The 13,144-nt window shown below is 44.6% G+C and overlaps 1 protein-coding gene across 1 annotated transcript; it reads right to left on the minus strand.

Annotated features, from left to right (window-relative positions):
- Positions 1–411: 411 nt before the first annotated feature.
- LYZL6 (lysozyme-like 6) lies at positions 412–5,786 on the minus strand. The gene is made up of 4 exons (XM_008572618.1): positions 5,648–5,786; positions 4,190–4,348; positions 3,169–3,247; positions 412–509 (listed from the first exon to the last, which is right to left on the minus strand). The coding sequence occupies exons 1-4, from the start codon at positions 5,784–5,786 to the stop codon at positions 440–442; spliced, it is 447 nt and encodes a 148-aa protein (XP_008570840.1). The 3' UTR covers positions 412–439.
- Between the last annotated feature and the right edge of the window lie 7,358 nt (positions 5,787–13,144).

Here is a 13,144-nt window from a genome sequence, read left to right on the forward strand (position 1 = left end):
TTTATTGTAATGTTTGTGGACGTCTCTGCTTCTCCACCTAGATGAGGAACACCTCAAGAGCAGTAGGTATATTTTATCTTCCTTCTTCTAGTACCTAGCACACTCCTACTTTAGGTACTCAAATGTATGTGTAATTAATAATGAATAAATTAACAAATTCTTTGCACAAGGAATGCTTTAATAATTCAGAAAATATAGAAATGTTTTTACTGTGGTTCTCTTTGTCTACAAATGACAATCAGTAAACAGGGGACTGGACCTGGATAGGAGTAAGGAGGAAGCCTAAGAAAATAATTTATTCCTGGGGCTCTGGTCAGTTTTACTTGTAAATGGGAATGGAAGAAAATAATACAAAGTGCAGGCAAAAGGAAGAAAAAATGAAGTCCCTGAGTGAGGACAGGGGTCCTGGAATGACTCCACGGCTGACCTGCACCTAGTTTCACCACAGGCGGCATCCCGTCAGCCAGTAGGAGAGTGGCCGGCCTGAACAGTGCAATCTCCATTTTACCCTGTGGAGAAAAAAGACACTGTGCTTGTTTCCCACTTAGTAGCTTCTTCTCCACACACATGACCCAGTTCTTGGTGAGTCTTTCATGCAGAGCAACACCCAGAATCCCCTTCATTACTAGCTCACTGGCCCCTTTGATTCTTTCAATTTCCCTCATCCTGGTGTTTTCCCTTTTTCCCCATTCAGTTTGCTTCACATTTTCCAATCCTCATCTCTCTCTGAAGGGGAGAGCACTGTTTTATAGGGCTGAGAGTTATGTTAAAGAAAAAAAAAAAAAAAAACCAACTCCTAGGTGCAACCACTGACCCTCCAAAAGAATCAACCCTATTAATCATCAATGTCCCTTCTTTTGAATGGTGCTTTTTTAAAAGTTTATTAATTTTTTTACATTCTAAGATGTTGTTGTGGAACAGTTGGGAGGGGAGGGAGAGGGGAAAGGGGAAAGAAATGGAATGGAAAAAGGAGGAAGGAGGGGTTGTGGTTGAGGCCCATGGCATCTCCCTCATTCCTGCAGGAGAGACTAGAGGGCTTCCAGCAGTGCCTCGGTCATTGCTCAGTTGGATGCAGATATCAGGGGGGTATGGCTGAAGCCCTTGTCCCCCCATTATTCTGGCTTGGGAGCCTGGGATGCTTCCTGCAGCAGCTCGGTGGTCATTGCTGGGCTGGTTGAGAGTGTTGGGAGGGAATGGCTGAGGCCCAAGGCCCCCCACTACCCTGGCTTGGGAGCCTGGGGTGCTTCCTGAGGCAGCTCAGTGGTTATCACTGGGCTGGTTGCAGATGTTGGGGGGCATGGCACAGGCCCCTGCCCCTCCCCCATCCCTGGCTTGTGAGCCCACGGGGCTTCCAGTCCTTCTAGGTTTTATAGGTGTTCTTTGGTGATGTGAGACATTTACTAGTTAACATCAATCTTTGTCTCTGCTCTGTGGGTATTTAGTTTTTCTTCCAGTTCAGTGTTGGATTATTTGCTGTTCCCACAACTTAAACACTGGAAGTAATTTTTCCTTTGCTTACTTCTAAAGTGGAGGAACTTCCTGTGGGGACCAGCACTTGAACCCTGTAATTGAGCTAAGTTAAATTGCTTCATTGCTGCCGATTCCCTGGGGAAGAGTTTTTGTGCTGCTCACATTTTAATGGCTGACCTTGTATGTACTTCTAGGTCTTGTGAGTTCTGGTACACCTGGGTTGTGTGGAAACTCTGGCTTGCACATGAGATATTCAGCAAACTGCTCCCCCTGCAGTTCTATATTCCTGATCAGTCTCCACTGAGTGGTCCTGTGCTGACTGGAGGGCAGATCAGCTGTCCATGCTGTGCCCCAGTGTTCCCCCCGTGGCCCATCTGCCCCACCACCCACAATCCAATCCCATGGGCAGGCTGTGTGCTAGTTCCTTGTGATGGCTGACCAGCCTCTGAGTGGCTCCTTTTCTTCAGTTGTCTGTGGCCCCTCGCTCGGGTGTGGGTCCATGGGAACCCTTTTAGTGGTCTTGCTAACCTGGGGCTATCAAGGCCCTCTTCTCCCCTGCTGTCTCCAAGCAACTTCATATGAAGGGCACAGTTGTGGCTTTTGTCAGCTCCTGCTCCATTTGCTCACCAGGGCCAGTCTTGAAGTGCCTAGGATTTGAAATGGTGGGAATAATCCTTTCTTATTCTCATCATGGCTTCTCCTGCCTTCATGAATTCTGTAGGTCTCTCCTCCTCTTCCCTTCAGCTCCAGTGGCCCCAGCTTGGTTGTTGTTGCTTTTGAATAGTTGTAAATTGGTTGATTTTGGAAGAGAGTGATGCTGGGGACCATCTATTTTGCCATCTTTACCTGAAGCCTCTGAGAATATCTGTATGGTGTTTTGAGTACACACGGCACTTAATTCCATCTGTCCTCACAGTTGCCTGTAGAGGCAGCCATTTATATTATTTATATATCCAGTTTGAAGCCCAGAAAAGGTAAGTGGTCAACTGAATGTCCACTCTTGCTGAGCTGATAGCTTTAGCGGTGTCTGCCCAGCTGACAAGCACGTTTTTTTAAAAAAATATTTCCAGTCATGAAGAGAGGGCCCCTGTGGCACCCATGATTGTATTGCTTAACTCCTCCCATGCTTACAGCTGATTGGACCAAAGGAGAACACGTGGTCCAAGCTGAACCAGTCATATTCTCTATCCCAGGAACTTGGACTGGGACTGAGGCTTGCCAGTCCCTATGGTTGCTAAGACTTTAGCCAATAAACTTGGGGCACCCACAGTCTGTCTTTTGGACTGAGGAGCAGGGAAAGCTGGTCTGCAGAGACAGCAGTGGAGTGAATGCACCTGGAGAAGCAGAAACCTGCCATGGAAAGCTTGCAGTTTCCAGCCCTGGTTCTATTTTCTTCCTGAGGCCCAGCTGCACCCCAGAGTGGGCTCAGTGAGACACCTCATCCTTTAAGAATAAATTTCCCTCAGCTAGCTCAAGTTGTTTTCCTTTACTGCAGCCAAAAGAGTTTTGTCTAATATAACATCAGAGAAAGAACCAGATCTCAGGTCTTCTAACTCAGAGTTCCAAGCCTATTCACCGTCCCACATTTTTATAGATGCTGCAAGGGAATGCCCATGGGTTCTTGCCTACTGTCCCTTTCTCTGTCATGTCCTCCTTCTTGAGGCTTTGCCCACTAACTTAGCCCCATCATGTCCTCACCAGTTCTTCATTCCCCCTGGTCCAGACACAATATTTTTTGCACAGTTGATTGTTGAGAGAAGGTTGGGGTTCATCAGTTCTGAAAGGGAAGAAGAGAATACCTGTGAGAGCATAGAGAATAGCCCCACAGACTGAGACAGACAGGAACCCTCCCTGCACAGGCATATACCACCTAGGTGCTGAGTTCTTCCCGATTAGGCAAAGTCTACCTCCTAGTGGTGCATTTAAACTCCCCATAATCGCTGCCAGAAGCTGAGGGGTGGTGGGGGGTGGGAGCAAGAGGGGAAGGAGGATTAAAATTTGGGCCTGTTCATTACTATTCCTCCTAGCCAGGATAGATGGTGGCTCACCCAAAGTTTGGGGGGTTTCCAGGGAGAGGGAGTGCCAAAAAAGGCAGCACAGAGGCCACAGTAAGGTCCTGCCTAATGACGGGGCTGTTTAGGCAAGGAGCCCAGGGACATTAGTCAGAATATGAATGAGGAGGTGAGGGGCAGAGTCATGGGCTGTGTTGAGACTCCTGGAACAGCTCTGAGGTGGGGAGTTTGCACTTGGCCTTTGGTAGACCATCAGCCAAAGATGGTACTACTGAGTAGTTAAAGCTAAATCTTCAGGGTCACCAGTGGAGTATTCAGTGCTGGTTCTCTTTATGAACCTCAGTAAAATGGCTTCTCTGTAAAGTGATAAATATTCTTTACTGCATGGAAAGTTGGATGGAATGAGCTTTGCATGTAAAATGCCCAGTTCTATGTATAATATGCTCTCAATAAATGTTGGCTTCTTTAGCTGCTGTACTATACTACTGGCTGTGCAGAGCCTTTCTAGATCCTGCTCAAGGACTCTACAGAATCTCCTAACTGGATGGGCACTAGGGTCACTAGTCCAACCCTCTTCTCAGGAAAGGAATTCCCTGATTTGAACCATCCCTTGGGGGCCATTCCCAGGCTGTGGCTAGGAAGAGAAGCCCTGTGAGTAGAGTCTGGTCTCCTCTCTCACCTCTTCCACCCTGGGGCCCTTGCCATACCTGAACACTCCATGTGGCAGATGTTTTCTGAGTGACTTCTGTAATCGCTACACCAGTAGTGGCTGTTGATTTGGAAGAGGCCATAGTCAAAGCTGCCGTCTACATTTTCATTTATCTTTGATATGTTGAAGTTGCTTTCCACAAAAGCCAGGCACAGCCCTTAGAACAGGGAGAAGAGGTTAAGGACTTACAGGGGACCAAGCTAAGTGAGAAGGGGGATGGAGGAGAAAGGGAGGCAAGGAATCAGAAAAAAGGAACAAGACCCAAGAGACTAGATGGTACCAGAAGGCTAGAAACACCCATTGGTTTCTCCTCGCATCCTTTGGTTCATCCACTCATCCATCACTACAACCACTCATCCATCCTCTGTCCATCCATGCTTTCTTCACTTACTGAGCACCTACTGTGTGTCAGGAGCTGTGCAAAGCCCAATAAAGGACATTCAGCTGGGTTAAACACAGATGCTGCCTTCCATGGGCCTATATAATAAGAATCACGGGACCTATATTATAAAAATAAAGATATGTACCTAAAAAAAAACCTAAGAAGTGAGATAAAAGGAGAAAATGTTGCAAGACAGGTGTGCACAAATTCTGGGCAAAAGGAAGCTGTCCCTTCCATGCAGGAGGATGAAGCCTTTGCACTGGCTGTTCCCTTTGCCTGGCATGTGCTTCCCCCAGACATTTGGGTGAGCAGGTCCTTCATTCATTCAGCACTGCTCAATGTCACTTCCTCAGAGAGGCCTTCCCTGACTCTCCCAGTTAGAACAGTGTCGCTAATCACTCCCCCTGCTTTATTCTTCATAGCATTTGTCAACACCAGACAGTACTTTATATATTTGAGTTTGTTTATTGCTGCCCTAGAATGTGAACACAATGAGGGAAGGGACTTTATGTCCATATCTCCAGTCCCTAAAACAGTTCCTGGCACATAAATAAATGCTCAGTTAATAATTGTTGAATGAATATGGAATGTTAGGAAAGGCTTCTTGGAGGGGGCCGCTTTTTGAACTTGGCATTTATTAGGCCTCATGGCCGGCTTAACATCAGCACAGCCATGGTAATCAACTTTTCACCCTCTTTCCCCCCTTGCCCCTCTCTATCTCATGATAATCAACTTTCCATCCCCTACCCCCTTGCTTTCCAAGAAAAATCAGAATTTGTGCAAAACAGATTCTTACCGAAAAACAACCACCCTATGCCCTTCCTCTAATTCAAACCTTATAAAACCTTTCTAGTCTGTATGGGGGCGGGAGCTGATCTGATTCAGTCTCCCCTCCACACTGGTGGCATAAAGCTTCTAGACTGAAATAGCGTCTGGCTTGAGTTTCCCTTTCCTCCGTCTCGCTGAACTTATCAGCTTTGAAAGATGAGAGAGAGAGAAAGAAAGATGGCTGCAGGGGGCATGACAAGGAGAGAGGAGAAACAGGAGGGGAGAGACTGAGGAAACAGCACTCACAGTCACTCAGGGAGTAGCCCTCAAACCCGTCGATGTCCTCCTGGTGCAGCACCTTGGCCAAGTCACAGCGACTGATAATGCTGGCCTGATTGATGACAAGGAGACAGCTGACCAAGGAGATGAGTAGTGTCCTCTTCATCCTCAGAGGGGAGAAGGTGCAGGTGAGGGCCATGGTTATTAGGATTTCACAGACTCTTCTCTGAGAGCCTGGGGAACCTGGACACAAATTTCCTCACACACTCACTGCTCACCACCTGGCTGTTTCCAATCTTTTTCCACTAATTATTATTATTATTATTTTTTGTCTTTTTTCCGTGTCCGGCAACGGATCGCAACCCTCAGTGTCGCCCCCGTACTGGACCGGGACCGGCAACGGGATCGCAACCCTCGGTGTTGCCCCCGCGCCTCGCCCAGCCAGTGAGCGGCCGGTCTGTATGTGGGATCTGAACCCTCGGCGGGAGCGCCGCCGCACTTCCCAAGCAGCGCACTGTAGCAGTGCGCCACTGGGCCGGCCCTCCACTAATTATTTTATACATTTTTTTTAATCATGAAAAATTGTAAACATATACAAAAGGAGAGTGAATAGTATCATGAGCCTCCATAAACCCACTTCCCAGCTTCAACAGTTAAAAATCAAGGCCGATCTTGTTTCCTCTGTAGGTCTTCCTGTAATGGGCACACAGCTACAGTCAGCATGTTGGCAAAGGAGATTAATGAACACTATACTTCACCAGCATTTGTGTGTGTGTATTTGAGCATGTTCTTTCAGAAGGAGGGCCAGGATGCTGGGTGCTAATCTCTCCCCCACCCCACACCTCCAGACACATGACACATGATTTTCTCCAAGGGTACACCCTGACTTGTGCAATTCCTAGTGGGCTGGTTGTAGAAATAACCTTCACTTTTACACTGTGTGTGTGTGTGGTGAAGAGCAAGGGCTCTGGATTCACACTGCTTGATTTCAAAGGCTAGGCTGCTCTGTGACATTGGGCAACATACTTAACTTCTCTGGGCCTCATTTGTAAAACAAAGATAGGCTAATACCTACCTAATAGGGTTGTTGTGATGATTACATGAAATAATGCCCAGATCTTGGTTTCACATTTCCCACAAAAGGGAACCAGGACTCCTGGGAGTATGGCTGATGTTCCCAGGTGGAGCAAGTAAGGGTATGAAATAAGTCAGGATTCTCTTCTTGCACCAGAAAGTAAGGATGTACTCAAAGTATGGATTGGGGCATGTCAAATGGACCTAAGAGTTAGCTCAAAGTGGCACTGACTAGCTAAATCTGGAATGATATTTTTTTTGTAACAGCTTTATCGAGATATAATTCATAATATATAACTCATATACCATACAATTAATTCATTTAAGGTGTACAATTCAATAGTTTTTAGTGTATTTTCAGAATTGTGAAACCACCACCACAGTCAATTCTAGGACATTTTCATCAACCCAAAACCAAACCCTGCACACATTAGCAGTCATTCCCCATTTCTCCTCCTGCCAGTCCCTGGCAACCTCTAATATACTTTCTGTCTCTATGGATTTGCCTATTCCGGACATTTCATATACGTGAGTCACACAATATATGGCTTTTTGTGGCTGGCTTGTTTCACTTAGCTTAATGTTTTCAGAGTCATCCATGTTGTAGCATGTGTTGATACTTCATTTCTTTCTATGGCTGAATAATATTCCATTTTTTATGGCCACACCACTATTTATACATTCATCGCTTGATGGACATTTGGGTTGTTTCTACTTTCTGGCTATTATGAATAATGCTGCTGTGAACATTCATGTACAAATTTTTGTGTGGATACATGATTTCGTTTCTTTGAAGTGGAATTGATGGGTCATGTGGTAGTTCTATGTGTAAACTTTTGAGGATTGCCAGACTTCCAAAGGGGCCGCACTGTTTTGCGTCCCTATCAGTACTGTATGAAAGTTCCAGTTTCTCTCCATCCTCAGCGACACTTGTTTTTATCTGTCCTTTTGATCAGAGCTATCCTAATGGTTGTGAATTGGTATCACATCATGTTGTGGTTTTAATTTGCATTTTCCTGATGGCTAATGATGTTGATCATCTTTTCATGTGTTTATCTGTCATTTGTATATCTTTGGAAAAATGTCTATTCAGAACCTTTGTCCATTTTTTTTAGTGGGTTATTTTATTATTGAATTGTAACTGTTCTTTGTATTCTGGGTACTAGACCCTTGTCAGATACTTGATTTGTAGATGTTTTTCCCCATTCTGTGGGTTGCCTTTCACTTTCCTGGTAGTGTTCTTTGAAGCCCCCAAATATTTAATTTTGATGATGTCCAATTTATCTATTTTTCCATTTCTTGCCTGTGCTTTTGTTGTCATAGCTAAGAGACCATGGCATAATGGTTTCCAAGGTAATCTGGGATAATTAAACCATCAAGATAAATGATAATAACAAATTTTAATCCATTGAATGCAACGGGAATCCGTAAGTCTATAATAATGATGAATTGACAAACAGATGCATAACGAGGATGCAGCAGGGAGCTCTTCCTGACAATAAAATGCTGACTGATAAATGTGGAGGCAGTCATGAAGTTAGAAAAATCACCATTCTGCAAGCATCAGAGATTTGTTTGAACAAGAATCATCAATGGATGCTACATCTGAGGTGGTAGGAAGCTTGGTGAAGAACTGGGTATGTCCATGGTCTTATAGAATGTCTCCCCACAGATCATTTACTAGTTGCACAAGAAAAACAGTAATTTTACAGTACAGAAGCCAGAAAGTATTTTGACCTTGCCATCAATATTAACATCACCAGGGACCGGCCTGTGGCTCACTCGGGAGAGTGTGGTGCTGATAACACCAAGGCCACGGGTTCGGATCCCATATAGGGATGGCCGGTTTGTTCACTGGGTGAGTGTGGTGCTGACAACACCAAGTCAAGGGCTGAGATCCCCTTACCAGTCATCTTTTGAAAAAAAGAAAAAAAAAATTAACATCACCAATGAGGGACAGAAGGACATTGTGGGCCTCCAGATGTGATACCTCGAGAAGGACACAACATCACTTACGTAGTATGGTGGCCAAGGGTGCATAGCCTGTGTCTATCCTGAGGAAATGTCAGACAAAGGGAAATGTGTCAAACTGAGGGAAAATCTATAAAATAACTGGCATGTAGTCTTCAAAATGGTCCATGCCATGAAAATTCTGAGGCTATTTCTGTCAGTGGGGGTGTGTGTCTTTCTCCTTAAATGAGGTGTTACGTTGCTGAGGGCAAAGGTCTGGGTTCCTCCAACCACGGCCTTCAGATGTCAGACAGCTTCTGCTTGGACAAGATGCTGCTCTGGTGAGTGTATTTCCTCTCTGGTCTCTCGTTCTGTCTGCTAAGTCTCACTTCACAGCAGCCTAACCTGGGGCCATTCTTCTGCTTCTCTCATCTCCCCCTCTTGAGTTGTCAGATTTAGCAAATAAATTTACATGATGTTTAGGTAAATTGGAATTTCAGACAAACAAATAATCATTTAGTATGAGTATGTCTCATGCAACCCTACCCACCCTGAGTAGATTCCCTCAGAGACAGGCATCGCTGAGCCTCGAGAAGCAAGGAGCTCTATCCCTGCCCATTAAGCCCCTCTTGGGGGTCCCTTCAGGTACGACAGGGGTTCCAGCAGGTGTATTCCCACTGCCCTTCTGAAGCTTACCTCTGTCCCATCCCTCTTTGACCCCAGGCCCCAGGTGACCCAGCGCTTCCTGCGAGGACCTGCAGAACAAGGCCGTTTGGGGTAGCAGCCTCCTCTTCCTCGCCAGCTACACACCAGCCCCGCCCAGCTAACAGCTCTCCAAGTTCTAAAGAAGGCAGGAGTGCTGGGCCAACCCAGGCTTCTGGAACCCCAATTCTGTGATGTCATCTGTCCTGGAAATACAATGGTTTTAACCATGCAAACCAGTCAAGCCTCAGGCAGAAAGGGCACAGGGGCCTGGGTGAACAGGTGGCAACCGTGAGGAAGACTGCTGGGCGGGACAGGGTGGAGCACGCTGGTTGTTCTGTCTGCCCACCTCCCTTCCTTTCTGGAACAGTGCCAGCTCTGGGCAAACTCCTTCCCTCATGAGGTTTTAGTGGGGGTTGCCAGTCACCCTGACTCTTGGGTGACGGTATGCCTGTGCCTCAGTCAGTAGATTTTGGATTAGAACTAAGTGGTGCAGTTCAGCATGTCACAGGAAGCCTGTGGGTGCAGGTCAGCAGTTTTAAATCATGTGGTTACAGCCCATCTGAGAGGCTAAGCCTCTGTGAGGAGGGAATGGAGTCTGGACAGGATTCCAGTCCCCGAGTCCACCTTCGCTGGGACCCAAACACACCCTCGTCCTTCCTACAGTTCTGAGATTCAATAAATGTTCCTTCTTGTGTAAACAAGTTTGAGTTGGGTTTCTGTCGTTTGCAACCCAAGGAGACTTGCCTATTACGGTCAGCACTGGGTTAACCATCTGTGGAATGGTGACCTAACAACCTGTCACCTCCCTATGAAGACCACAACATCTCAGTATCATTAGTCACCAAGGGAATCTCGAGAGAAATTCTCACCAACTGCAATAAAAAGGAGGCAAGAGAAAAAAAGTTTTGTTACTGATGGCCACTCAGCCCTCTGAAACAGGATGGCAGAGTCTGACAGAAAGTAGCAAGGGGCTTCTGAGCGGGCAGTGCTGCCCTGTGCCCCACCTTGAACTTGTCTTCCCAGCAGGGCAGCAGTGCATGGTATCCTGGGATAGGAAGCCAGTGGGAGCAGCGGTGGAGGCAAGACCCTGGGAGGAAGGAGGGTATTCTGAAGCTACCACCTTATGAAGTACTACTTGTGGCCAGAAATCTATAGGTGGCTCAGATGACCCAAATCAACTCGTCTCTGTAGAGTTAGAGCCCTGGGCTGGAGGAGAGCTTTCTACAGCCCAGGCCCACATGCTGGAAATTCCGTCTTTCTGCAACTTAGAATCTTAACGGGGATGATGTCAGCACTCAAAGGGGGACCAGAGGGACCCTCCGCTCCCAGTCCCCCCACCCTGACAAACACGAGCCCTGGAGGGATTCCTGGCCATTCAAAGAACCAGAAAACCCAAGCTGGGGCCCGTGCATAAATTCTGGATGTGCAGCTCGGGGCAAAAGGACAAATGGAGGCCACAGGCCATCTGTCTAAATATTTACACTTTATGAATCAAACTAACAAGGTTTAAGTAAAATATGTTCTATCTTCATACTCTAGCAGTATTTTTTTAAAAGGATAAATTTAAAAATGTGTATGAAGCTATGGTCTGTATACAATAGAAAGTTAGCAAAATGTCAAAGATGATTTAATTTAATTTTTATGGCACATATCTGGGTGCAACAGCCCTCTGCTGATGGGCAACAATGTTGGGATGAGTAATGAAATAAAGATATACGTAATTCATAAATTATTAAAACTGTTCTATGAAATTTATTTTTATCTTCCTTTCAGCAAAATGACTAATTATGCTATTATTATCAAGATTTTAAAATACATTTAAGGATTAAAATAATCATATTTAAAGTACAAAATTTTAAATATATTTTCATCAAAAATATGTTTATGCGAAAATTTCCTAAATTAATTTTTTCAGAAATGTTTTCCCAAAAGTTAGTTTTCTTTTAAAATGTTGAAAAGTATCTATTAAGTAAAAAGGCAAAATGCAAATTAGAATGAATGATATCAAATTTTTATATTAAAATGCTTTAAATAAATCCGAACATTTTATTTTAATTTTTGAAAACATAATTAAATTTTATTAAATGCTTTTATTAAAAAATTAAAATTTAGAATTCTAGCATTCAATGCCACATAATTGCCAATGCAAAGAGTCAGTACTATGTTATGTCTGAGGGCTGGACATATGCATAAATTTAAGAGTAAAGTATAATGTATTTTTTTAATATTGCAAATTTATCCTTAGCTTCTATTTACAACATAGGCAAAGACTGTACTGATTTATGAGTACCTACAGAATCATGAATAGAAACGTGAAAACAGGAAGAAATGGCACGTCATTGTGCTTGAGTCGGTTGCATTCACGCTATCCGAGAGGAAAGATCCGACAAGTAAATTAGTCTTTTATCTTAGTACTTTCCTGAACACAGCATCTCTGCACTTAAAATAGTGCCTAGCAGGTGCCCACTAAACCTTTAGATGTAGTTGCAGTTTTTTTCTATGGATATAGGATAAGAGGTGGAGAAGCATGTCTCTGTGGCCTGAACATTATCAGTCAGTAGAGTGGATGCTTAAATTGGTTGTACTGTGCCAGTGCCTGGCACTGGGTGCCAAGTAGCCGAAGCCTCCTGTGGTCCTTAATAAATGTAATTCTTTTGCATGTGGGGTACTTGAAACCACAGGGCTCAGTCAGGGTCTTCTGTCACCGTCTCTAAAGGCAGTATTAGGAAAGTATGCTTCTGGAAATAAACTGCTATAGAAAACAGAGGAAATTTTAAGGAAATGTCTGCTGAAATGCAGACAGTAAAGATAAAAGAATACAAGGAACTGAAATCCAGTAAGAGAAATAAAATTTGCATTGGAGGCAGAAAAGGCAGAATCCACGTGGTGGAAAAGTCAACTGAGGCTGTAGTCGCACAATTAGAAGTTCTCCAAGAAGGCAGAGCAGAAAGACACATGGAAAACAACCAGACAAAAAAGGACAGAGAGGGACAACAAAGGTTGGAGATCTGAACTGGTAATTACAGATGTTCTGTACCAAGACATCAGAGCTAAGAAAAGTGAGACTGCGGATCTGACAGTACACTGTGCTCCAGGGGACACACGGAGACAGTTGCCATGCAGACGTACTTTCAAACAATGTGATTATTGACTGAATTTTGGGATTTATCAGGCTTGTTTTTACCCTACAGAATATATTCCTTCTCAAATATTTCAGGAATAGTGAAACAAATTGATTATACGCTAAGCTACACATAATACTTAAGTTCCCCAAAGGAGAAATTATATAGGCTTCATACTCGGACTACAGTGAAAGCCCCCATCTTCTGAAAATTTAAAAAACCACCAACACATGTTCCCCCTCCTCCCAAAGAGTTACTGGATCAAAGACAAATTCAAATCTGCTTTCACTCAAACAAAACAAAACAGAGAGAAAGAGCCTGGCCTGAAGCTCAGAAGTTACATGCTTAACCCAGCTGGTCAGTGGCAAAGCCGGGATGAAAAGGGGCTCCTGGGCTCCAGAACCCTTGGTCTTAATGTCTATTCCATACCATTTCCCCATTTTATTGCTGGCAACTCACCTCTCAACTTCTGTGTTTTGACATTCTGTGTTGTGACAGTCAAGAAGCACTAATATAAATGACAGAAAAGGAGAAAGAAACTGTGGGGTTTTGCTTATTTATTTAACTAGGTGGGCATTGTAAATACAGAAGGCAGGAAAAACCAGAAGATACACACATCCGATGAGCACCTGCTCTGTATCAGGCACTGTGCGATGTTCCTTACCACTGTCTC

This window comes from Galeopterus variegatus, unplaced genomic scaffold (genome assembly GCF_000696425.1).
Source record: "Galeopterus variegatus unplaced genomic scaffold, G_variegatus-3.0.2 Scaffold812, whole genome shotgun sequence".
Taxonomy (NCBI): Eukaryota; Metazoa; Chordata; class Mammalia; order Dermoptera; family Cynocephalidae; genus Galeopterus; species Galeopterus variegatus.